The 24,829-nt window shown below is 32.0% G+C and overlaps 1 protein-coding gene across 3 annotated transcripts in view; it reads right to left on the reverse strand.

Annotated features, from left to right (window-relative positions):
- Window positions 1-24,829, reverse strand: part of EPHA5 (EPH receptor A5) — a 263,882-nt gene that overhangs the window by 71,680 nt on the left and 167,373 nt on the right. For all 3 annotated transcript variants that reach the window (XM_045531916.1, XM_045531915.1, XM_045531917.1), the window contains 3 exons: window positions 16,336-16,460; window positions 10,437-10,596; window positions 4,849-4,954 (listed from right to left, as the gene is read on the reverse strand). In XM_045531916.1, coding sequence (XP_045387872.1) covers window positions 4,849-4,954; window positions 10,437-10,596; window positions 16,336-16,460 — 391 coding nt within the window. The remainder of the gene's footprint in view (window positions 1-4,848; window positions 4,955-10,436; window positions 10,597-16,335; window positions 16,461-24,829) is intronic.

Consider the following 24,829-nt stretch of genomic DNA (forward strand, 5'->3'; position numbering starts at 1 on the left):
AACAGGCATTAAGCCACCCCTCAAACTAAATTTATCATCTCAGAAACATCAGAGCATGAATGTCATTTATGAATAACCTTTAAACCATATCTAAGGCCAAGCAGCATAGGGATAGCCTTCTTCCTCTTCAGGAGCTATTTTCTAGTTTTCTGTTTTCCAATTTCAAAACTAACCAAAAGCTTTACCTTTTTTGTGTTTATATGCAAGACTATGTGAAAAGATGCATGGGAGTACAGATCTGTAATATGTGTGTGTGTTGCTTCCACATGCACATGTGGGAATAATTTCAAATAAAAAGTAAAGCTTTGAAATTTTCTTGAAATTTAATTAAATTCAGGAATGAATGATAAATGAGGGCTCGGAAATGCAGTATTAAAACATGTACTTAAAGTACTGAGAAAGCTATATTGGCTATATTGACAAAAGTTCAAAAAAGACAGTTTTTCGGTAAACTAAAAGATTTTCTTTGTATTTTCTATATCACTAATTCCTGTTACTTTAAACTTTATGCCAGATTACGAAGTGTACAATAGTAAATTTTCTGAATTTAGACATTATGTTTGAAATGGGGACACAGAGGAAAAAAATGTTCAATTTAATATCAATGATAATCTTTAAAGGAAAGAAAAAGAGTGAAAAAGACTCAGTGAAAAACTTTCTTAAATATTAAACTGGAAAACTGCAAAGATGACAATCATTGGTGAAAGCCTGGTCAGTTAAACAATCTAATTCTATGACAAATCAGAGAAAGAAGCTCATAAAATTAGGATATTAAAAAAGTCATCAATGTTCAATGTCATTACTGATAAAAGAGAAAGATTAAAGAGCAATTACAATATGCTGTGCATATCAAGAGGCTTAATTTATATCCATCCTAGGATGAGTAGCTCAGAGTTTGCTGAGGGCATGTCAATTGTTCTTAATCCTATGAAAAAAACATTTAATGATTAATAAGGAAGTATAAAACAAGAGCTTGAACCCTGCAGAAAATGCCCTATGGAATAATTAACACCTTTAAAGGGAAAAATCACACACATTCAAAAATCGTCAAGAATTCTAACATGTCATTTTTTAAACAGGGTTTTTTTCCTTCAGGATTGATACTTGTCTATATTATTTTTTATTTTTTTTGAGACAGAGTCTCACTTTGTTGCCCGGGCTAGATTGCCATGGCATCAGCCTAGCTCACAGCAACCTCAAACTCCTGGGCTTAAGCGATCCTACTGCCTCAGCCTCCTGAGTAGCTGGGACTACAGGCATGCGCCACCATGCCCGGCTAATTTTTTCTATATATATATTTTTAGTTGTCCAGATAATTTATTTCTATTTTTAGTAGAGACGGGGTCTCGCTCAGGCTGGTCTTGAACTCCTGACCTTGAGCGATCCACCTGCCTCGGCCTCCCAGAGGGCTAGGATTACAGGCATGAGCCACCGCGCCCGGCCTGTCTATATTATTTTAAATTGTGTCTAGATAAGGAAGATTCCCAAAGATTTCTGCATAATCAGCTTAAGCCTGAAACAATCAAGAAGTCTCTATATTCGATTCCTTCTTTGAGTGTATTTTAGAATTTAAAAAGTTGATTTTTCTCGTAAAAGTAGGTTAGTCTCATAATATTCAGTATGTCATAACATGCAAATTATTTTTTCTTTAGTCTGAATAAAAATACAAATTGTCAGTGAGTATGGATCTTCAGGATGTATTTTCTCCTGGGTTCAAACCATGATATAAATTGTCAATGAACTTTACATACAAGTGATATTAATATTTTGCAATATATCAAAATAAAATTGTTTAATGACTGAGTAGTCAAATTATTTTCAATGAAAAAATATGTTACCTAGGAGCAAATATTTGGTATGCCGTGTCATATTCAACAGATTAAAAGTCATAAAAGATGAAATTCAAAGTGAGAAGGTAGTCTAAAGGTCATGTGTGTGTGCATGCATGTGTTTACCAATCATATTCTGGTACAGAGAACAGGGAGAAACATAGGTAATTAAACATCCTTACACCATTCTTAGGAGAGGCTTTTCAAAATAATTTGCTAGTACTCAAATATAGTTTGCCAAATTTATGTTAGGTTTTGGCCACAGTTCTTCATTTAATTTTCCATTTGTTTGACAAATCTTTACTGATTTAATTCAAGACAATCTAGGTACTATAGGGTAGGTAAGATTGTCTTAGTCCATACAAACGTTGCAAAGTACCTTGCCTAAAGTGAAATAGGAAAAGTCTTTCAGGAGTAACATTATTTTGCCTGTGTATATGTATGTTTACGTAATGCAAAATATAAAATGATGTGTGTATGAAGAATACAATACAATGGCCAAAGATGTTTCTATCATATGACAAATGCTCCCTGAAATTCAAGAATGTACATTCAACAAAATGAAGTAATGAAATTTCATACAAAAAATTTGCTTGTAAAAAAAATTCTCAGATTGTTTTTTGGTGAAACTTGTTATCTTTTCAACGGCAAATTCCTAGTGTCAGGATCTTAATTAAGTATGTTATTAAATTAAATTAGAGTAAGAGAATTTTAATATGAATAAACAATGCATTAATTGGTAAGATGTTGCTATTTTTAAAAGTAATACACTTTTATAAGACAATGTATCCAAAAAATTTCTTACCAAGCCTTGGATTCACTTAAGCTGAAAATTAAGCTGTCTCTTGGGCATAGATGTGATTGTAGTACAGATGAGACATTATGTTAAAATTTAGTTACACTTGTACAGCAGTTTCAGGTACATATGTAATTTATGTGTGTGTGGCTATATGTGTATGTGTGACTCTGTGTGTAGAGTGTGTGTGTATGAGCTAAAACTATACTATCCTTCAGTTATCAAATAGTAGATAGACTGTTCTCTCAAACATTTTCTTTAATGCTACAGATGTCACATATGGGTAAGCAAGAATCTATAGCCAAATGTCATCAGTAAATTCACATCAATTCAAATTAAGAATGTTTAGGTTAATGAATATATTATATTAAGCCTACAATAAAAAGCTTCCCATATTTGATGTGTATCTTTTAATAAATTCTGAAATACACAAATTTATTGGATTCTAGACTTCAGTGCTTTTCTCTATTTTTATCCATTTTTCTTAGGTGTGGACACAACAAATACAGTATCTTCTTAGAATTCCTATGTCCCTAAATATAAGTAGTGCTTATTGAATTTACTAGAAAGAAAGATGCCAATTCTCGTCTCAGTCAGAAGTAAAGAAATGGTATTACAAACTAGCTCTGCAGTATATCCTATTTATCTACCCTTTGCTGGTAGAAAAGACATTATCACACAGTAGTTTTCTTAGAAGTTACAGTTCATAAAACTTGATTATCTAACTGGATCAAAATCTGAAAAAAAGTTTTTATGACAAGAATGGTAAAATCTGCTTATCTTCCAGAAAGCGGGGTTGTAGGTTGGGCCTTCTACCCAGGCGACTTCACAGAGGAGAGATCAGCGTGGTTCTAGATAAAGCCAGCTCCTTGGCTTGGTTGGGTTTAATAGTCCTCGACAGAATACAAACTTCCTCCCCCCTAGGAATTCTGAAAATGTGTAGCTGCTATTCTAACAATAAAAGTAAGCAATGAAATGCTACATATATTCTTAAGAAAATTTTAACCACTTTTAAATGAATAAGAACTAGAAGAAATGGAATTTTCAGATACAAAGAGAAAGGATGTTCAAAGGAATTAGTAATGTTTTATGAAAATAAACTGTTACTAGTATAAATTAAGGATATAGTCATCAATCTTCTCAGAACACAATGTGCAGTTATTGAAAAGTGCCTAATTCTATATATTTATGAGTTTAATAGGTACTGAAAAGTCAACAATAAATGAGTAGAACAGTAACAAAATCAATGTAAATATTGATTTTGTGGCTTTTTTTTGCTTTTGGAATCTTACAGTAAATTCTCACATTTTGTCAGGTTTAAATATTTGCATGAACACTTTAAAGTTTTCTATAATGGTCTAACACCAAAATAAATTTTCAAAGGGACAGGTCTCATTTCTAAATATTCCTTCTAACAATGGCCTGGATGAAAATATGAAAATATGTTTGTTGTAGGAATAGAGCATACTCATGTTTCATTTCTTCTATTTTATTTTTAGGAATGTTGATTATGCTCAGTTTAATGTCTGAAAATGCCTTCTACAAAAGCTCTTTGTGGGGCTCTACCTCTTTTATTTTTGTTTAAAATGAAAAAATGGAGATAGGCAATGCATATATTCATGTATGTATTGATATTACATTCAATAAAATTCACTTTACATCACTATACACCATGATTGAAGTATTCAGGTTGAAATCCTTTAGAAGCTGAAAATAAAAGCTGTCACTGAAAAGGTTTTGTTATTTCCAAAGAAGCTTGTTTGCCAGAATGCCTGCTTTGTATCCATCACCCTGTTAATATAGAATGCTGGCTAACTAGAATTATCTGTCCTATCCCTCAAAAATTTCTAGGCACAGACATAGCCCTTCCCAAATAGCAATTAAACTTAAAGCAGACAACGATATATACTTTTGAGAGAGAAAAAAAATCCACATTAAAAGAAACTGTATCAGAAAAAGAGATATGTTATATTAATAACAGAATAAACAGTTACATGTTATACTACTCTTATGAAGAAGACATATGTAAAAAGAGTTTTGTGCTTAAAAATTGGCACAAACATAAACAAGATAAGGTTTAAGAAATACATCATGTATTTGAGGTTATCTACTGACATACTGCTTGCCTGATTTGTTTTGGGATGTGCTTAACCACCAAATGGTCAGATCAAGGTAAGGAAGAGATCAGCTGCAAAAGTTCAGAATCACAGCTTCCTCTCTTACCTTCCACTGAGGAGGAAGCCGATAACCACTGCCAACAAAATGACTCCCACTGTCACAGACACAGCAATTATAGGAATCTGGCTTTGATCGCTGGATGCTGCAACTGCTGATAGGAGACACAGAAAATGGAGCTTGTGGTTAAAGTGATCATATGCATTTGAAATAAAAGCTGCTTAATAGTCAGTAATCAATTCATGGTTTAAGCAATTCACCCACCCTTGGCTAAGATATCCCCCTAATATCTCTTCTTAAAAGTGTGTAATTGAAAGCCATCTTTAGAAGAAAATATTTACTCTCCAAACAGAAATCTGAAAGCAACACTAAGTCACTGATTATTTCCTTGTCATCATAAAAAATGAATGCGTATTGTTTGCACAATATTCATCTAGGGGCCTTAGGTTTGCAAGATAAAATGGAATTTCCTCCTTCACTTCAAACACCTTAATTTAAATAGGAGGTTTTTTTGGTATATAAGATTTGACAATTTTAGAGTTTGCATGCTCCTGTTCTCTAGAAAGAATTTGATTAACTCAGGATTTTTTGCCCCCATACACATAGTTTAAAGTCCAAAATAATGTGACTATGACCTTACTGAAGTTAAATATATTATCACTATGCAAAACATGATTTAAAAACATAAAAGCTGAATATAATCAGTGAATATATTTTATAAGATCACTTTTTGAAAAATATTAAGTCATACATTTTTGAACTTTGAGAAGCCTGCATTAAGGTTAGATTTATTTACATCACCTTTTCTAAAATACATGGATTTAGATAAAAATAGTTTATATTTTACCATACAATTGCCATAGTAAGAGGCATATGGACATGATTAGGAAGTTGTACCTAAATAACCAAAGGAATTTTTCTTTTGTGCTGATAACTAATCCTTATTCATCTTTAGTAAATAATAATGTTTCTTTTAAAAAATTATTATGCATATATACCACCCCTGGAAACTTAAAGGTAAAATATGTTGAGAAATCATATTTTGTAACTTGTCTTGCTTCCTACTCCTTGTTGCAAATCCCTATTACATGGGTATTCTCTAGACGCTATTGCCTTAGCTACATATTTCCACAGTTAATCACTGAAGCTGAAAAGACATGTTAGAGCCAGATTATAAGCCCGAAGGCCAGACTGAGAATTTTGGATATTTCTCTCACAGCAATATCCAAGTATCTATAAACTTTCTTAATCAGGAGAACCTGATCAAAGTTATAATTTTTGATAAACACTATGTGTATGTAGGAATCAGTGGGAAAATTTAAAACAATAAGGCTGGTACGTAAGCACATGAAAAGATGCTGAACATTATTATTTATCAGGGACATTCAAATTAAAACTGCTGTGAGATATTGCTCCCCACCTATCCAACATAACTGACAAACAAATAAATAAATAAATAACACCACCACCAAATATTTAGGAGGATATGAAGAAATCAGATCACTCATGCATTGCCGATGGGAATGTAAAATGATACAGCCACTCTGGAAAACAGTTGGGCAGTTTCTTACAAAACTAAATATACAATTACCATATGATCCAGTGATTGTACTCTTGGGAGTTTTCCCCAGGGAAATGAAAACCTATGTTGACACAAAAAAATGTTCATAACAACTTTATTTATAATAGCAAGAGTAGAATTTTGCTATTATAATGTCCTTCCACAGATGAATGGTTAAACAACTTACATTACATACATACCAAGGAATACTACTAAGTAATAAAAATAAACAAACTTGATATACAAAACAATCTAGATGAATGAATTTCCAGGGAACTATATGAAATAAAAATAGCCAATACCAAAGTATAATGTCACATACTGTATGATTCTATTTATGAAACATTTTTGAAATGTCAAAACATTAGATATGGAGGGCAGACTAATGGTTTCCAGGGATTAGTGATGGCATGAGAGCTATTCCTATAGGCAGTGAGTGTGGTTACAAAAGGGCAACACAAGAGATCTTTATGGTATTGGCACTGTTTGGTGTCTTGACTGTCGTGGTAGATACATAAACCTGCGCAAGTGACCAAATTGTGTAGAACTTAATACACACACACACATGTCCACACACAAGTATACAAAGAAGTACAGGAATATGTGATTAAGATCTGTGGCTTGGATCAATGTCAATATCCTGGTTGTAATATTATATTATAGTTTTGTAAAATGCTACCAGTGGAATAAACTAAGTAATGCGTGTGAGTTCTCCATATTATTGCTTACAATCGTGTGCAAACCTAGAATTACCTCAATAAAATTTTCAATTAAAAATATACCACCATTATTCCAGCAGTTAGGTTACACAAATTTGAGGCAAATAAGTAAGAGATGGATAAAAGGAAGCGATGAATTAAAAAAATCAAGACAAACACAAATCTGATTGGTAAACCTTGGGCAAGTAGGGGTTAGGAAAAAGTCAGTGATAGTCTCAAAATTTCAAGACAAATTATGTTAAACGAAATCAGAAAAAAGAGCTAACTAGTTTGGCTGAATGGTTTCATTCATGGTAGGTTTATTTGTTGATGTGTGTTTTGTCACTGTTGAGAATAGAGGTAATATAAGGAGTTGATTTTAAATATATTATGTTTATGTGCAATAAAAATAAAATAAAGAGGTTCACAATCAGTTACAAAACATAAACTAAAGCTTGCCAGAGAAAGAATGGTTGAAGATTTTCTACCTAACTCTTCACATTTCCACCTATGTCTTTCTGAAATAAATATTTTTACATTTCTGCTTTTACTACTATTTGCATTTGGTTTTAGGGCTATATTTTTGAATTATAAGATAATGTAGATGAAGAAGACAATTTTGCCTCCTTGTAAATAAATAATAATTTTACCTCCTTGTAAATAAATGACTGAAGTATAATATAAATTAATAAGTAATAAATTTTGGAAGCAAATCAATAACAAAGTGTTTGTCAATGTGTCATTATTATGTATCAAATGAGTTGAGCAGGCAATTAGAAAATTGTTTTTAAAAAAATATACTCAAAGTAATTTTAAAATAACTTTCACTTCTTATATACCTGAGAGAGAAAATAGACTTTCCTTAATAACAGTGACTAATTAAAGCCTGGATACTTAACTATTATCCACCAAATGAAAACCACTGATAACTTTAAGAAGAAAAACACAAATACATTTAAGATACAATAATTCCTGCAATCAAGTATTTGGCGGCCTTGCTGGGAAATAATAAATATATATAAAGATTAAATTATGTTATGAAGGAAATAAGTGCCCAATCAATGAACGTGATTTCATAAATGACTACATAACTGTCAAACGAAAGGTATATGACACAAATGTTATAGAAATTCTGAAAAGAAAGTATTATTTTAATTATCATGAGTATTGTCTTTAACTCTTTATGAGACTATGAAAAAAAAGGGACTGTATTTTACAAGTATTTGAGTCACATACAGCACCTAGATCTTTTGATGTGTAGGGAGTAAATAAAATTAATATTAAATAACTGATAAACAATTACTATAAAATACTTTTAGAAAGAAATATTCCATATTTCAGAATTAAATAAACTGTGTTCTTACTCTCTGGAGAGTAGTTTTCATGTGTTACTCATGGTGATTTCTCCAGAGCCTAGCAAAACCTAGTATGTAATAGGTACATAGTACATGCTTGTTGAATTCTATTCAGGAAGGGTTCTACATAAAGATCAAAAAGAATTGATCTGTAATAGATAATTTCTACCAAAAAATAAAATGTTTTTTAGAAAGCTTGCAAATATATTTACACAAACTCAAGTAAAAATAAGATTTTACACTAATAAAAGCTAGGAGGCAGTGTGGTATTAAAATATTTTCATTAGCTATTAAAATAACACTAAAATCAACTTTTGTAGTATAAATCATTTGTGTGAGATTTCTTTTTTTCTATAAATTATATAGGAAAAACTTTAAAAGTAGTCTGTCTCACATAAGACTTTGTAAAACTATACAGGAAAATGATCACATAATAATTCTTCTCTGTGATCTGATTGATGGATTTTGACATGCCTGTAAGCTACCATTTTATAATAATAAAATGTAAAGGAGAGAATGTTAAAAAGTCTGAAGAGTAACTAGTTGCTGAACATGCTAACATCACAAAGCTGAGCAGAATTTTACAATTTTTTAAATAGGATTTTTCATTTGTGTAGTCGCCAAAGCATTCAAGCATATTTTGGGATGTTATACATGGCTTCGTCCCCACAGCTGGTAGACCCCATGAACAGTATACATTACTAATGGTACCTAAATAGAATCAAGTCCTATTAGGATGGTCAGCTTATATAACATGTCTTTTGTCACAAATCCATTTTTGGTTCTAGGTGCATGATTAAATGATCCATTGACAATACTATGATAATTTTCTGACTAATTACATATGTTCTCATGAAATATCTTAAGAAACTTTTCTGAATAGTATTAGAGGCTCAAATTTCAGTAGCTTTAATTAAACTGCCATTGTAGAATTTTCCTTTGCATAGATAGAAAACAATGTATCATTTTTTTACCACGGCATCCTTTTCTGTATAAAATCCAGTGGAGGAGTAATACTTAGAAAGATAAGTAATAAAAATTATTTTCTAAAGAATTCAGTTAAACCTGCTTTAAACAGAAGTATATCTTGATTTACCAAAGGGCTGCATTATATGGTTTTATTGAAATTTTAATGTAATGACTCCTTTAATCCTCACAAAGTAAATCCCCATACCTAAGCTCTCATTTTGTTGATTTTCAAAAAAAAAAGATAGGCATTTTATTTTCTTCATTTTAAAAATCACAAATTCTTATGTAACTTGGTTTTAAAAAGCAAACATACACACACACACACACACACACACACACACACACACACACTTGACCTTTCTCAACATTCCTGTCTGTTTTCTTCATAAAAAGACTGATAATGTCATTTCTTTCCTCTATGAACAAGGCAACCTATTGTCTTCTTCTAATTCTGCTTTTAATGTGTTTACTTTAGAAATATGAATATTTTGTTGAAGTTAAAGGTAAATATTTTATGCTCTTTTATGGGGAAAAATTGTACAACAAAGATGTTCCAGAAATATTTCCAGATTCTCCACTCAAAGTTCCAGAGATTTACTTATTTATTTTTTTTTTAAGAAATCAGATTGGTTCCTGAGAGCACCATTATCATGCCAAAGTTAATGCCAAAGAAAGCTCCTTGTGGAATTTTCACAGAAAGACTAAGCCTAGTAGCATAGTTCAACAAAATAAGTAAAAAAGTAAATAGCAATAATTCAATAAAGTATGGCAGCAGTACAAAGAAAGTGTTTAAAAACAAGTTTAAACATTTCTTAAGGATCTCCTCTTGTACCATCTCCCAGTAGACTAAATCCAATGAGGACCGGAGACCAATGTGTTAACCTGCCGACCTACCATAATAGCATGACAGATGCTTCCTCCCCTGAAGGGGTCATGTCTGGGAGAGAGAGGGAGAGTGAGATTGACAGAATGCCCAGGGAGGGTATTGATCCACTGACTCTTTTCTGGTAACCATTACAGAGACACGAGTTGACAGTAATTAAAATGACTTACACACTGGGATGGTTTCAAACTCAAATCTTCGACTGAAGACACCATAGCCTGCTGCTGTACGTGCTCGAATTTGGAAGACATACACTGAAGCTGGTTTCAAGCCCTCTGCGGTAATAGTCGTCTCCTTAGATTTGATAATTGTGTAGCTGGTCTCTTGGTCCTTGGATTGCACATGTACATACAATAAAAAAGTCAACATGTAAATTACTAATGACAGCAAAACTTAGAATCATAGATCAGATCAGGAACCAGAAAGCAATGGATTCACTATTAAGACAAACAATGTTTTTGGAAAAAAACCTACACAATCTATGTATGCTATTTACATAAAATCTTAAAGTTTTTTTCTAGAACTCAGGTGGTGGGTGGCATGCTGTCTACCTATCCACCACTCTTGCCTTCGGCAAAAATAAATTTGTAAAAATTTTAAAATATAATTTTTAATTTTTTCAGGAGATTGATTATTTTACAGACATTTACTATTGTTATTTGTGTGCTTGTTTTCCTCAGGTAAGTTTTATTTAAGCATATCTAACATACTGCCTATTTACAGAGAAAGTAGACAATATCTTACATACTGTGAGGTAGGATTTATGCTTTAAATATTTGGTGAATTAGATTTCTAATCATATTTAGGACTTGGGAGAAGAAATTAGTACTTCCCTGGAGAACTTTAATTTCAATTAAATAAGGCTAAACAGGAAGCATTAAAGAAAAAATGCAATGAGCAAAACTTTTTCTTTTTAAAAATTTCCTATTTTATGGGGAAGTAGGTAAGTAGTGAATGGACATGGTGTAGGAAAAAAAAATAACTGGAAAGATAGCCTTGGAAACTGAAAAAAGAGTAACTGTTCCTATTTTGACTGCTAGCAAAAGTCGAGACTAGCCATCCATAACTCCTCGTTATCTCTGTGAAATTAGCAAGCTGATCTTAGTATGGACACTAAAATCACATGCTAAAATATAGAAATCCACTTTTGCTTTTATATTCAGTTTCCATGTCTGTAAAATTGGGGTAGAGACTATTACCTGAGTTTTCTCACAGAGATGTAAAAATGAAACAGGTAATGCATGTGAAAACACTCAATAAACTATAATGCATGTTTTAATTTTCATCATCATTATTTTAAATATTCTCATTTATTTCTAATTTGACATGTCAAAATTGACTTTCATCATTTTCTATACTACCACCAATACTACCTACAATAAACAACCTATATACATTCTTCTTTTAAAGCAATTTACCACTCTCATGTAATGGGTGTAAACATTATCTTAAGTTAAAGCACAATTATCTTACAGTTAAATGGATCCACATTTCTCTCTAAATAAGTATGGTCTAATTTCTAATCCATATGTCAGGTTTTCTGATTCATTATAGGCAAATGATTGATCTTCAGTTTTTTAATGCACAGATTAAATGACTAATCTTTAAAGTGTTTGGACATTTTATTAGAGTTTTGCAAAGGATTCAAAGTAGGTAAGTAAATCTAATAAAACTTTATCTAGTAATACAAGTCAACTTCTTCATTCACAATTTATTGTTTTATCTACTCTATTACCCCTTCTATATGATAGGAATGTCAGCAGTAAAAAAGACAATTTCTTGATGTGTGCCTTTAAAAATTGTGAATAGTTTCTATAAAATATGATAGTTACTGATTGTTCTGAGAATGCTCAAGTTTATGACTAAATAAACCTGATGATATTGTTTATTATTTCTCAATATTGTTGAGAATAAGTAATATTATTTCTCAATAATATTATACTTCCCAGTTTGGCTATGATTGCAGCAGTAACTTTCAGTAAGAAATGATTAAATGTTTGCTTTCTAATATTATTTTCATTTGTTTAAAGGGAATTGAACTTGGTGGGAAAAAATCTAGTCAAAATTAAAGTATGAGATTCTGATATATTTAATTACAATTTTTACATAAAATATTAATATTTATAATGTAAAATAAGAATTTTTTAAAAGCATAGAAATAACAGAGTTAGATTCCAGCCATGTCATTAACTAAGGTGAGTAAATGTGGATACACAACTCTGAACCTCAATTATTTCTTCTTTAAAATGTATATAAAAATATTTATCAATAATATTGGGAGGAGAGGGAGATAATACACATAGCACCAAGCACAATATCTACAATATAGGTTCGAGGTAGATTTGATTATGCTTAACTCTATAGCATGATGGTAATTCTTCCATTGAAAAGTAAAAATCAAAACAATTTTTAAAAACTTACATGGTTGTAGATCCTAACTATTGAAGGCAAAATGAATACATTTTGTAAAAATATTAGAAATTGATATTTGTGTCAAAAAGTAAAAAAATTACAAGAAAACTGAAATGCTGTTTCTTGAAATAATGTATGATCTAACATCAGTTCCACAGCATTTCATAACATTGTGTCAGATTTAACAATTAACATTATGTATGTCTCAGTTATTCCCTATCTGAGGTTTAAATGTACAATGTCTCTCTGAGTTAGCTAATACCACATTATTGAAGAGAATTTAGCAAAGCTTATATGTGGGGATCAAAACCGATAAATATACAATGTAAATGATCTAAGTATCTTCCAAAATTTACTTCTGTTCTATCCCTTTAAATCACTCTCATATTATAATTTCAGATCACAAACCCTAGATACACATCTTCAACGCCCACAACCACCTGGCTGCCAAGTCCTTGGTCAGGGCAGTGGCTTTTGCCGCCTTCCTGCCCCAGCCGAGCAAATGAGCTACATTCCCCAGCTGCTTAGCAAACACTGTTCACATGCAGTGAGGGGAGGGCCTCAGCAGAAGGAGCCAGCTGGCTAACACTCTGCCAAGGGGCAGCTTCCCTTTGCCTCTGCCTTTAATTAAGAGATGGCAATGGGCCCATCATCACGCGGGAGCAGAGAAGCCCAGTGACCTCTATTAGAGCAGGGCAATCGCAGGCAGACATGCCAGCTGGCAAATGCGTGTGCCCTGGAAAGCTCTGCCACCTGTGTTTGGCCAAAAGCCATCCAATAAAATGGTGGTGTCATTCTTAAGGTTCAAAACGAGCTCTGGAAACCTATCAGAACCCCCACCTCAATACATGGCATAGAAGCTCATTGTCCTTTATTTTTCCTGAATATCTTTACAATAATCTTCACGTATATTATATCAGTAAGCTCTATGATTTGGCTTGACAAAAAGATCCCAAAATCAGTATCTTCACTGTAAAAAGGAAAACACTGACCAAAAGAAATAAATAACATCCACCAAAATAACACATTAAAGATACTGCTACCTTTAAACCATGTATTTGGACAACTTGTTATTAATTTACTGAAGCTATGTATAAACACCTTTTTCCCAAATCATTTTTTCTTAATTTAAGTTATGCAAATAATAGAATGGGTTAATACAGCACTAAATATAAACTATTAAATATGAGACCAAATCATACTGAAATAAATGGAATTCAAAAAGAAATTGAACTGTAAAGAAAATAATTCTATGACCGAATAAAATTCACTAAACAAAATAGCATTAGAAAAGGACTCCTCTCCACCACTTGAACAAAACTTTGTTCTAACAGAAGTAGCAACTTAAAGGAAGAAAAAGATAAATCCCTGCTAGTACTGAATATTGGATACATAATGAAGCACATACATACACTGGGAAGTGGTGGTGAAAGCAGTCAAAGTTTATTCATAATGCGAAAAAGGCCAAAAAAAAAAAGCCAGTCATTAATCCAGGTGGTTGATTCAGAAAAAAAACAAAAACAAAACAATGCAGGAAAATAAGTACTTATCAAACTTTTAGTTTTCCGGTTGTTGAAATTTCTTTCATATAAGATGTTAGTATGCATTTGGTGTTTAGTTGTTTTAAAATTCTACCATGCATTTCAACTTCTTTTAAAATCAACTTTAATCATAAGGAAAATTTGGAAACTTAGAATATCTATGGCAGAATTCAACATGTGTTTGTATATATTTATATAACTCCACACAGCTTTGCATTAGTACAGCGTAATAAAGGTTTATAAAAACTCAAAGGATGTAAACTTTAATTTTACAAATTATTTTTGGATATAGCATGTGCTTAAATTGTAGACATCTGGAATTTGCAATGCTGTTTTTGATTACTAATCTCAAAGAAACTGGAATCAGTGAGGAATATTAATGTCACAACATTCCACTTGATTAACTACATTTTTGTTGACAATAAACACTGTAACCCATATCCCAACACAACTTTTTCCCAGAGGTATTCTCCTAGCAAAATACTGATGAATAATGTATTTGATAACATATATTTTATGAAATATCTTGGTATGTATCATCATTTATGCTCACTAATGACCCAATAGTTATATGTAATGCAACTAGCAAGTCATTCCTAGGAAGAAAACTATTTCAAAAGTAAAAATTGACTGTTCATCTATTAATAAAATCAATACATGAACATTGTAGAGACATCCAAAACCTACAACTAATATATATTAATACATAGCCCTCACTTCATCCTCCTACTACTGTTTAATTTTTTGTCATATCTTTATACAGGAAAAAGTTGAACCAATGAACAAAAGAGCAAGTTTATTTTTAAAATATCTATAATATATGGCAAATTAACATTCATTATATTTACCTAAACTTTTTTATCTATGCATATAGAGTCTTTGATTTACAAGTAATTTTCACTAATAAGTCATTACTGTTTTTCAAGATGATGAAAAGAAAAAACTTTTTTTCCTTTTTTTCCCCAATGTATGTCCTAGCTTGGGGATTTTTTTTTTTTTTTTTTTTTTTTAGTTGTTGCATAGTAAGATTTTGCATTTCCTGTTATCCTCTTCCCTCCTCCTCAAAAGAGAAGTGATGTCTGTGAGTTTGGGAGAAACAATTGCATAAATATGGCTCAGCTCTTTTCTTCTCTTTTGGGATCTGCTTGTCTGCATTACATACATCTTCTTTTGTACTCCTGCAACCATAAGACCAACACTTCTGGGTTGGGGGTCTCCAACCCATCTCTTAGAGGCTGGTTTGGGCACCCATCTATCTTAATTTCCTCTATTAGACCTCAGGTGACCCTAAGGCGTGTATGCCATTCAGATCCAGGCCGTAGATAAATCACAGTAGAATGGGCTGGGAGTGGTGGGAAGAATCATGGTTGTTACATATCTAAACCATATCCTCCAGCCCAGCTTTAGAAATTATAAGCTCATCTTTAGCTTCCATCTGTATGATTCCTTCATCAATAGCTCACTTGGTTGTAGATTCAGAAGAGAGGAAAAGGGATGTTTATTTCCTTTAGATCTCAACAACTATTATGGTAAAATACGTAAAAGTGTCCCTAAGAGACAACTTAGAGAACAAGGGGAAGTCAAAAACATATAGGGAACATGAGGCACACATTTCTGATTTTGTACTCTCAAAATTAAGCATAAAGTTTGTACCACAGTGCCGGATGTTTTCTAAGCATTTTTAAAAATTATGTGTTATGTATGAATCTCATCTTCCCATCCCTCCCTAACAATGTAAGTATTATGCTGAGTTACTGGCCATAAGCTCACGTGGTTTTCCATTTAGCACACTGCACCACTACTGAAGGTCAACAGCTTAGTGTTCACAACACTTTCAAATGTCCTATGACTTCATCTTTTAATGCTGTGAAACACAGTTAAGCCAATATTAGACTATATGGCAATATTCAGTCAGTGTAAACTATTTGGCAGCAGCAGAACACAAATGGAGAGCTCCCTGTACACCTCTAGCCTCCATAATCATGACTGCAGAATCAATTGTCATTGATTCACACATAAAATTGCAACATGCTCTTCTACAAATTGGATAATTGCAGTTTCTAAAATGGAAAAAAAAAAAAGAAAGGATAGATATATTTTATTCTGTTAGTCCTACCTTTTCAAAATATTTGATTTCATACTCCAGGATGATTCCATTGGGGCGATCTGGCTCTTGCCAAGACAAAGAGATGCTATTTTTCCCAATCTTCCCCTTTTTCACATTGGTGACAGGAGAGGGGGCTGCAAAATAGTATAAATAAAAAGTAGCATAATTAATAAAGCCTGGAAATTAAAACCTTTTCTGTGTATTTCATACATTGTCCTTCTTAGAATGCATCATTATAAAAATCCCAAACAATTAAATTTTCTTTTAAATTTGTAGCAATTTTCCTTTCTCTATAGAAGGTGTTAAAGATTGCAAAGGTTTTTATGAATATAAATCAGCTAAATATCCTCAGGATTTTCTTATAATAAGACTGTAGTCCACATTTTCTCCATATAGTTTAGAAATACGAATTATTTTATATTTTATAGAATGAAGATGTTCTTTATGATTTATGTATCTTCTATGTTTCTAAAATGTATAGACTCTATATGGTATATTCCATTATGCTGATAGATACGTGAAGACACATAATTATTTAGATTACCACATCTCCACAACATTAAGACTCTTTTTTATAATTTATTATTTTTGAAATCACATGAGTCCTACATTTATTAATAAATTCATATATTAAATATAGTAGGGGTTTTTCTTTAAAATGTCATTAAATATGTGGTCTATCTTGAAAAAATAGCAAATAGAAGAAACTTTTCCTTCATTTCCATTTTCCCCAATTATCTCATTAGAAGTCATAATCAGTTATGGTGTTCATTTCAATTTACTATACTGTCTATTAAACAACTACTTTTCTAATACAAATAGAAATAATATACATGCTATTTCAAATATGTTTGGATATTTTACTTCACAAAGCATGTGGCTATTTGAGTCAAAGTCATTTTATCAATCTGCTGAGACACTTTGGATTTGAAAATATGTCCAGAAGACATAGCAACATACAAGAGTAAGCTATGGGCTCCCTGATTCACTGTATTTTGTAGCAAAAGAGCAAATTTACTGAAGAAGCAACAGTAACCCAGGATTAAGGAAGACAGTGGAGTTTTGAAATGTATTTTGTTCAGTAGTGAATATCTTTATGAATTATCTTGAATCATGAATTATACTCACTTTTTTATTACCACTATATATTTATTACACTATACATTAATAAAAATCCAGATAAAGACTAGGTCTTCAAAGTTTTTAATTCACTTTACTACAGTAAAATCATTTTTTTAGGTTGATGTATTTCTTATAGATAGTTCTCATTTTCATCTAATGAACTGATGGTATTGCTGCCTTTCTATTAGTAAATTATATTTAACATGTATGCTCCATGAAGGCAGAAATTGAATTGACTTAGTTCACTGCTTTATTTCTTGAATGAGAAAATTACTTAGGGTATAGAAATTTAATAAATATTTGTTGAATGGATAGATGAATGAATGGATGTCAAATATATATATATATATATATATCAATATCATAATGTACCATTCAGACTGAGTTTGACTCATCATAGGTGCACATACTAAGATAATATTAGAGATTTGTGCTTTCTTTTAAAACTCATTTAATAAAATATCCATTTCAAAGTGAAGGTATCAGATAAATATCAACACAGACACAACCTGGACACAGCCAGCTTAAAGTGGAATACTTTGTTATTTACTTGCATCCTTTACAGTTAATGCTGGTATTTTCCAAACTGAGTTTTCTCAATGACAAAAAAAAAAAAAATATTCTTTAAAATATTGGTTCAAGGTGGGGGGAAATAGTTAGAATAATAGGAATAACTTCCTCTGTGACAAGAGCATCTCTGCATCATCTGGGTAAAGCTGATGAACATGGGGATGCTGACAGCTCCTGGGGACAAAATGATGATATGCAAATTGTGAATGGCAGCAATCCTCCGCCACTGCAAAGCATTTTACAGGTATCATGCACATTAAAATAACTGTGACCAGGTTTGTCAGCATCAAGGAGCATGTTCAATTTATCTTATTTGTCTCCCTCGCTAATACCCTTTGCTCATTCTCTGCCTGCTCAACCTTTTAAGTAAACCTGGTATCAAATGAGAATGATGACTTAGAGTATTTCTGCATGTAAAATTTAGATGAATGATGTCAAATCATAAAACTATTACTGTGCCTGTGTAAGAACAGAAGAAAAAAATACCAAAAAAATCACATTGTGAAGACTACAAAATAATTTTCACAACTTCTGAGTTGTACCTTTCAGGTACGTGGAAATATTCCAAACTGTCTTGTATTGCAGCTTCTGTATTTGAGCTCACCTTTGAATACCGGTATGATATCCAAAAGACCGATCCTTTAGGCTAGGAACAGTTCCCACCATGAAATAACTGTCTTGTCTTTTTGAGTTTTTTAAGTAAACTTTTAAATTTAGAATAGTTTTATATTTATAGAAAAACAAGAAGATAACAGAGTTTCTATATACCTTACACAGTGTCCGCTATTAGAAGCATATCACATTAATACATTTATATCTCTCACAATTACTAAACCAATATTGATAGATTATTAACTAATGTGCAAACTTTATTCATATTTCTTCAGTTTTTATTGAACATCCTTTTTCTGTCCAAGGATCTCATCCAGAACACCACATTAATTTAGTCATCATGTTTCCTTAGTGCCCTCTTGGCTGTGACAGTTTTTCACTTTCCTTGATTTGATGACCTTGACACTTTGGGGGCTTACTGGTCAGATATTTTGTAAACTGTCTCTCAAGTGGAATTAATTTAATGTTTTTCTAATGATGAGACTGGGATTGTCAGTGTTTGGAGGAAGACCACCGAGGGAAATTGCCACCCGACTGCATCATATCAAGGTTACAGACAATCGACATAACATCATTGTAATGTTAACCTTAATCACTTGATTGAGGTAGTGTTTATCCCATTTCTCCACTGTAATATTATTTTTTTCTAGCTTTCTATATTGTACTCTTGGGAAGGAAGTTGCTATTTGCAGCCCATATTTAAGGAGGTGGGATTTACTAGCTACTTTCTTGAGGGTGGAGTATCTGGTTAAACTATTGGGAATTCTTCTGAATGGGGAATTTGTATATTCTTTTACATTTTTAAATTTATTTAATAATTATCGATGTAAGTATAGACTAGTGGATTTTTTACACTTTGTTTATAATCTAATACTTTACTTTGTTACTCAAATTATTGACTCTGGCCTTTGGAAGCTCTTTCTGAACTCCTATGTCTCTTTGACATACCCCCATCATTAGGGTTTTGTCTGTGTGCCTGTTTTCTATATCACTTTCTTAATTTCTGGCACCAGAAGAACAGGTACCCCAGGTTCAACTTGTTTATATAGCACCCCAGTGCTAGAATCAGTCTTTTCTTCAAGGAGCACTTGTTTCTTTTATTGGAGAATGACATTAGAAATTAAGATCTGGGTCTTAGGTATGTTCCTTGTCACCGATATGCTATTGCTTCTAGGTCCTCTCAGCTAATAGAACAAGGAAATAAATGTGAGTGTATTAACTGTGCACATTTATAACCATTTATACCTGCATTAAACTAAACATGAATATACATTAATGTTTCCAATTCTATTCAATTATGACATGGATCATTCTAGCTTCCTCACCTTACTTATCTATAACCTCTCACTCCAAAAGTGGCTCCTATCATTAGCCATCCAGTCACTTAATTGTTCTATTATAGAATATATGTCCAATGGTTTCAGAATTGTTAATCTGTCTGTTTGGCTGACTGATAATGATATAATGTAGAAATCTTTAACACCCTAATGGTACAAGCAATGATAGACAAAATCTTGCCATCATAGGAAATGTCCTCATTATTTTTCAAATATAGACATTACAGTGTCCAAAGATGGAAAGGAATGCCATGGCACATATAACTTTGAAGTCAGATAGAATTAGATTCAAATCTTTTGGCAGCTAGACATTTCTGTGTAACCCTGTTTAAATTACTTAACTTCCACGAATTTACTTTTCAATCTTTATAAGAGAAACAATAATATAAACTCATCGTCTCTTTGTGAAGTTGATTTTGTATGTACAATGTCAAGTACAAGGAGGGTACCAAAAGTGCTATTTGTAATATTATCAGTTATAAAATATTAGAAAATTATTCAAAACACTTAAATAATGGCTTCTCTGTAATTCCTTAACCCTTTCATCCTTCATCAGTCAAAATTATTTGTAGCCTCTTCTCTGAACTTGGCACTGCTCTAAATGCTGAATGAGATTAAAAGGCAAAATACTTAGCCAGACAAGATTTTTTGTTTTCTGCATCCAATGGATTTCACAACTGTACATTAATAAATAGTTACGGGTAAAATTCTTTGATATTGTTAATAAGCAAAAAGTGTTGAGTTTTTAAATGTTAATTAAAGGGCTACTATTTACGCTTAGTATAAAATAATGTTTTCCTCATTCTTTATAATAGAGTGGACATGATGAAAACATGAACCTTAGTTGGGTCCAATAGAATAAGAAAATACTATTTATTAGTCTCTGTAGCCAATGCTGCTTGTGTAAACAAAAATAAATTATAAGTAGAATTAAGTATTGATTAATTGCACTTAAAAGACAAATAAATGTATCTCCATCATTTGATTTATATACCCATATTTTAAGTCTTAAAGCTTTGAGAAAGCAAATAAGATAATATTGAAATCCTTTCAGTCTGTGACAGTCCACCAATGTGTTAAAACTTCATTAAATGGCTTTCTGCCCTCCTAAAAGAGTTCCTACACGTGAGTAAAGTTCATTTAAACACAAGTTTTAAAAATACATGTATTATTTACCTGATTCCATAGGTTAAAATTTGACCAAGTGGACTGTCAATATGTGCCAGCTAAAAGCCACTGCTTCTCTGCCATACACAATGTATCACACAAAAGTGCTTCTTGTTATCCAGATGTGTCTAGGCCAGTACAGTATTCCAACGCTACAGCTTACTAGCTTCTCTCCAGAAAACTCTGACTCAGTAGCTCAGACTGGGAACAAGGGTTCTGTATTTTTAATAAAGGCTCTGTTAGAGTCATTTCATCAGTAAAATTCAGGAAATACATAAAGAAAAATCGTACCAAGGTGAATTCTTCTTTAAAAAGAAATTACATAAACTTAGAAAACGGAGGCTAGAAGCTGGATCAGTCCTGAGGTTTTGTGAACTGCTGCTGTCTTGAACCATTAACTCACTCCTGTTGCCTGTTATCCTGATCTTGGTTACCATGTTTGCCTTTCTCCATTTGAGATTGTTTCCATTTATATTTTGTATTTTCTTAATTCCTTAATATTTTTTGGTAAAATGATTTGTTCGTTCATTCATTCATAATCTGTTTTAGTCTGACCAGACCATAATCTCTATAAAATTAGAAAACTCTTATGTCTGTTCACTATTGCTTGCTTAGGCCTTAGAAGAATTTTTCCATACTCTACCACCTCTATTTGCCTAAAAAGAGAGCTACTGAAAAATCTTCCAAAAACTATATATGTTTATACATACAAACATACAATTTTATACTTATATAGAAACACAATTATATAAAAATAAGTTTAGTAATTATAAAAACTTTTTCAATATATTCTCTCAGTAAAGAATAGACTTTTGGGATGATAACAGAAAGTGTGGGTTTAGATCTACTGTTTCTGATGACCCTCTTCACAAGGCTTTCTATCCTTTCACTCCTTCAGAAAGGTGGAAAAAAGAGAAGGAAGAAAATAGGAAGATAAACTCTCAATAATCTATTAAACTGAGATAAAGCTATACAAATTTTAGAGACATTGCACTATGGGAAAATATAAAACCTAAATTTAATCCATTTGTCTTTAGCTTACGTTTTCTAAGATGAAATGACATTGACATTAGCACAGTCAATGTATCCTCTATTTCCATCAAGTGTATCTATGTATATGCTGATGTAACAATTCAAATTGAATGCTTCCCACAGATGATACACACACACACACACACACACACACATTTTAATGAAATATAGAAGTAGATAAATCTTTATTTTATTTTATATATATAATGATGTATATAATGCATATGCTACACACACATATATACAAAAATATAGGAAAAGATGTATAGATCTATTATATTTTATATATATTTGTATAATATATAGAATATAAATTATATATACTTCTTATGGACTTAATATATCCTTCTATGTTGTCATTTAATATTACTGGACCAAGGAAAATAACTACAGTGCATTCTCAGCACACCTGGTACCTCCCCATGATCTCCACTAAAGCAAGAAGGCATTTTAAAGGCTTCTTTCTCAAATAAAAAATTCAATCTTCTCATTCAGACAAAAACCTACAATCATTCCATCTTAAAAACCTGAAACTGGATCTTTTGATATACGATCTCAGTGAAGTTTTGCAATGACCATTTCACAAAAACTTGGCCTTAAATGTCAGTAGTTCTGGCAAGGTATCTTTTTTAACAACAACAACAACAACAACAAAAAAAAAAACCCTATGAATTGAAATGTCTCATTAGGTATAGCTTATTTCAAAGACTTAAAAATCACAAAATATTGAAAATTAAGGGAGTTAGCAGGAAATAAAACTAACTTAATTGCAAAGAAATAATTTTTGATATTGTACTTAAAAATATTAAGCCATACAATTTAAATATTGTTATGACATCACATTTACCAGGGTGCTATTTAATCCTTAAGAGAAAAAATGATAATAATAAAAATACAGAATTATATCATTGACATTTATACTCACTATTCTCTAGAACAACAGTGAAAATTACAATACCAAATATTAAATGTAACAGAGGGAATGGCCTGGGATGGGGGCGGGAGACATCAAAAAGATGTTTTCTGTCTCTTTAAAACTTTCCCCACACTTTGGATACTGAGGCTTACATCCCTGCCTCAAGGGCAGGTGGTTGGGAGGGCCAGAGGAATGTCTTCTGTTCTTTGTGTTACAGAAGATAGCTCAACTGAACTGTCGGCTCAGTCCTAGGCCTGGTACCTGGTTGGTGGAGGTCTGGGTGGGACTCTGAGATGGGCAGAGGTCACAGGCTTCAGCAGGGATGGGACTGTTAGAATCCTTAATGACAATTGGCTGGAACTGAGGGCCCTCCCTTTAAAACTCTGTATTTCTGCTTATGGTCAGGGAATTTATATTTTGAGATGATAAAGTCTGCCATTTTCCCCCTTTGCTGGCAAAGTAATAAACTTCTCTTTCCTTCTCCTCAACTACTTGTTCTCATTCTTCTGATATGGCCTCGAGGACAAATGCCAAGCTTATGGTAACAGATTTTGTCTTTTGGTAACAGTAACAAGGTACAAAATGAAAACATGCCTCTTTTTGAATAGCAAAATTAATCCTACACCAAATAAATTATTGCAAAATTTGTTTTCCATTCATTGCTTGTTATTTCCCTCTAATAGAATCTTAAATAGACAAAGTGGCTTTAGGGTCAATAATTATTTAATCTTAATAACCACAATACCCATTTCATGAGAAACAGAATTTAAATAATTTTTAAATAACCTTTTAGATTAAAATGAAGCTACATCTAGCAAATAATGTGGCACAGTCAAAAAATCTTAATCAACATAGTATTATTCAGTTACACTATATTCAAGGGAATACAGTCTCATATATAATTTTTAATATTGTTTTATCAATAGTAACACATTAACTTCCATGCGAGTTGTATTTAACTCATGCTAGTTTTGAGCCCAGGACCTCGTGAAGGATATGTAACTCACATATCTCTTCACCTTGGGAGCCACGAGAACTATTTTTCAAGTTGCATATAACTCATACACAGAAAACAGTAAAAGAATTTTAAAAAATATTAGATTAGAAAAGATTATTTTGTTTTCAAAGTTTTTATTCTATTTTCATAATAAAACACTGTGGCCTTCAAGAAAAACTTTTTTTTTTTCCAAATGTGGCAATCAACGTGTTAAACCTCATGTGGAATTGGAGGACTTGTTTTATACAAAGATAAGTAGTAATTAGGTTAAAAAACAAATTTCCATAGCTTATGTACCTTTTTAAATAATAAAAACCTTAATTTCCTCTTAATCCATATTATTAATATATAAGGTCTTATTTATTACATGATAAGCCACTAACAGTAACAAAGTCGTAAAGTGGAAACTCTAATTCAATTTTTAATTACTTCAACATTTTCACAATCTAAACCAATCTAATCTTGCATTTTAAAAAGTAAAACAAACACATCATAAATATGGACAACCCACTTATTTTTTTCTCACTTCCCATTGGTGAGAAGATATAGCTGCAGAAGAATAGGAATCACTGAATTTACCAGGAATTGTGATAATAAGTTATCATTTATCCATGATCGTTTAAAGAACCAGATTGGGTTTCTATTACACTATTAAAATTCAGGACCATCACATCTTCTTTCCCTAAATAAATTCTCTCTGAGGCCATCTGCCAAGATTCCTTTAAAATCTGAAGTTGTGCCAGTTGACAC

The sequence above is a fragment of the Lemur catta genome, chromosome 19 (assembly GCF_020740605.2).
Source record: "Lemur catta isolate mLemCat1 chromosome 19, mLemCat1.pri, whole genome shotgun sequence".
Lineage (NCBI taxonomy): Eukaryota > Metazoa > Chordata > Mammalia > Primates > Lemuridae > Lemur > Lemur catta.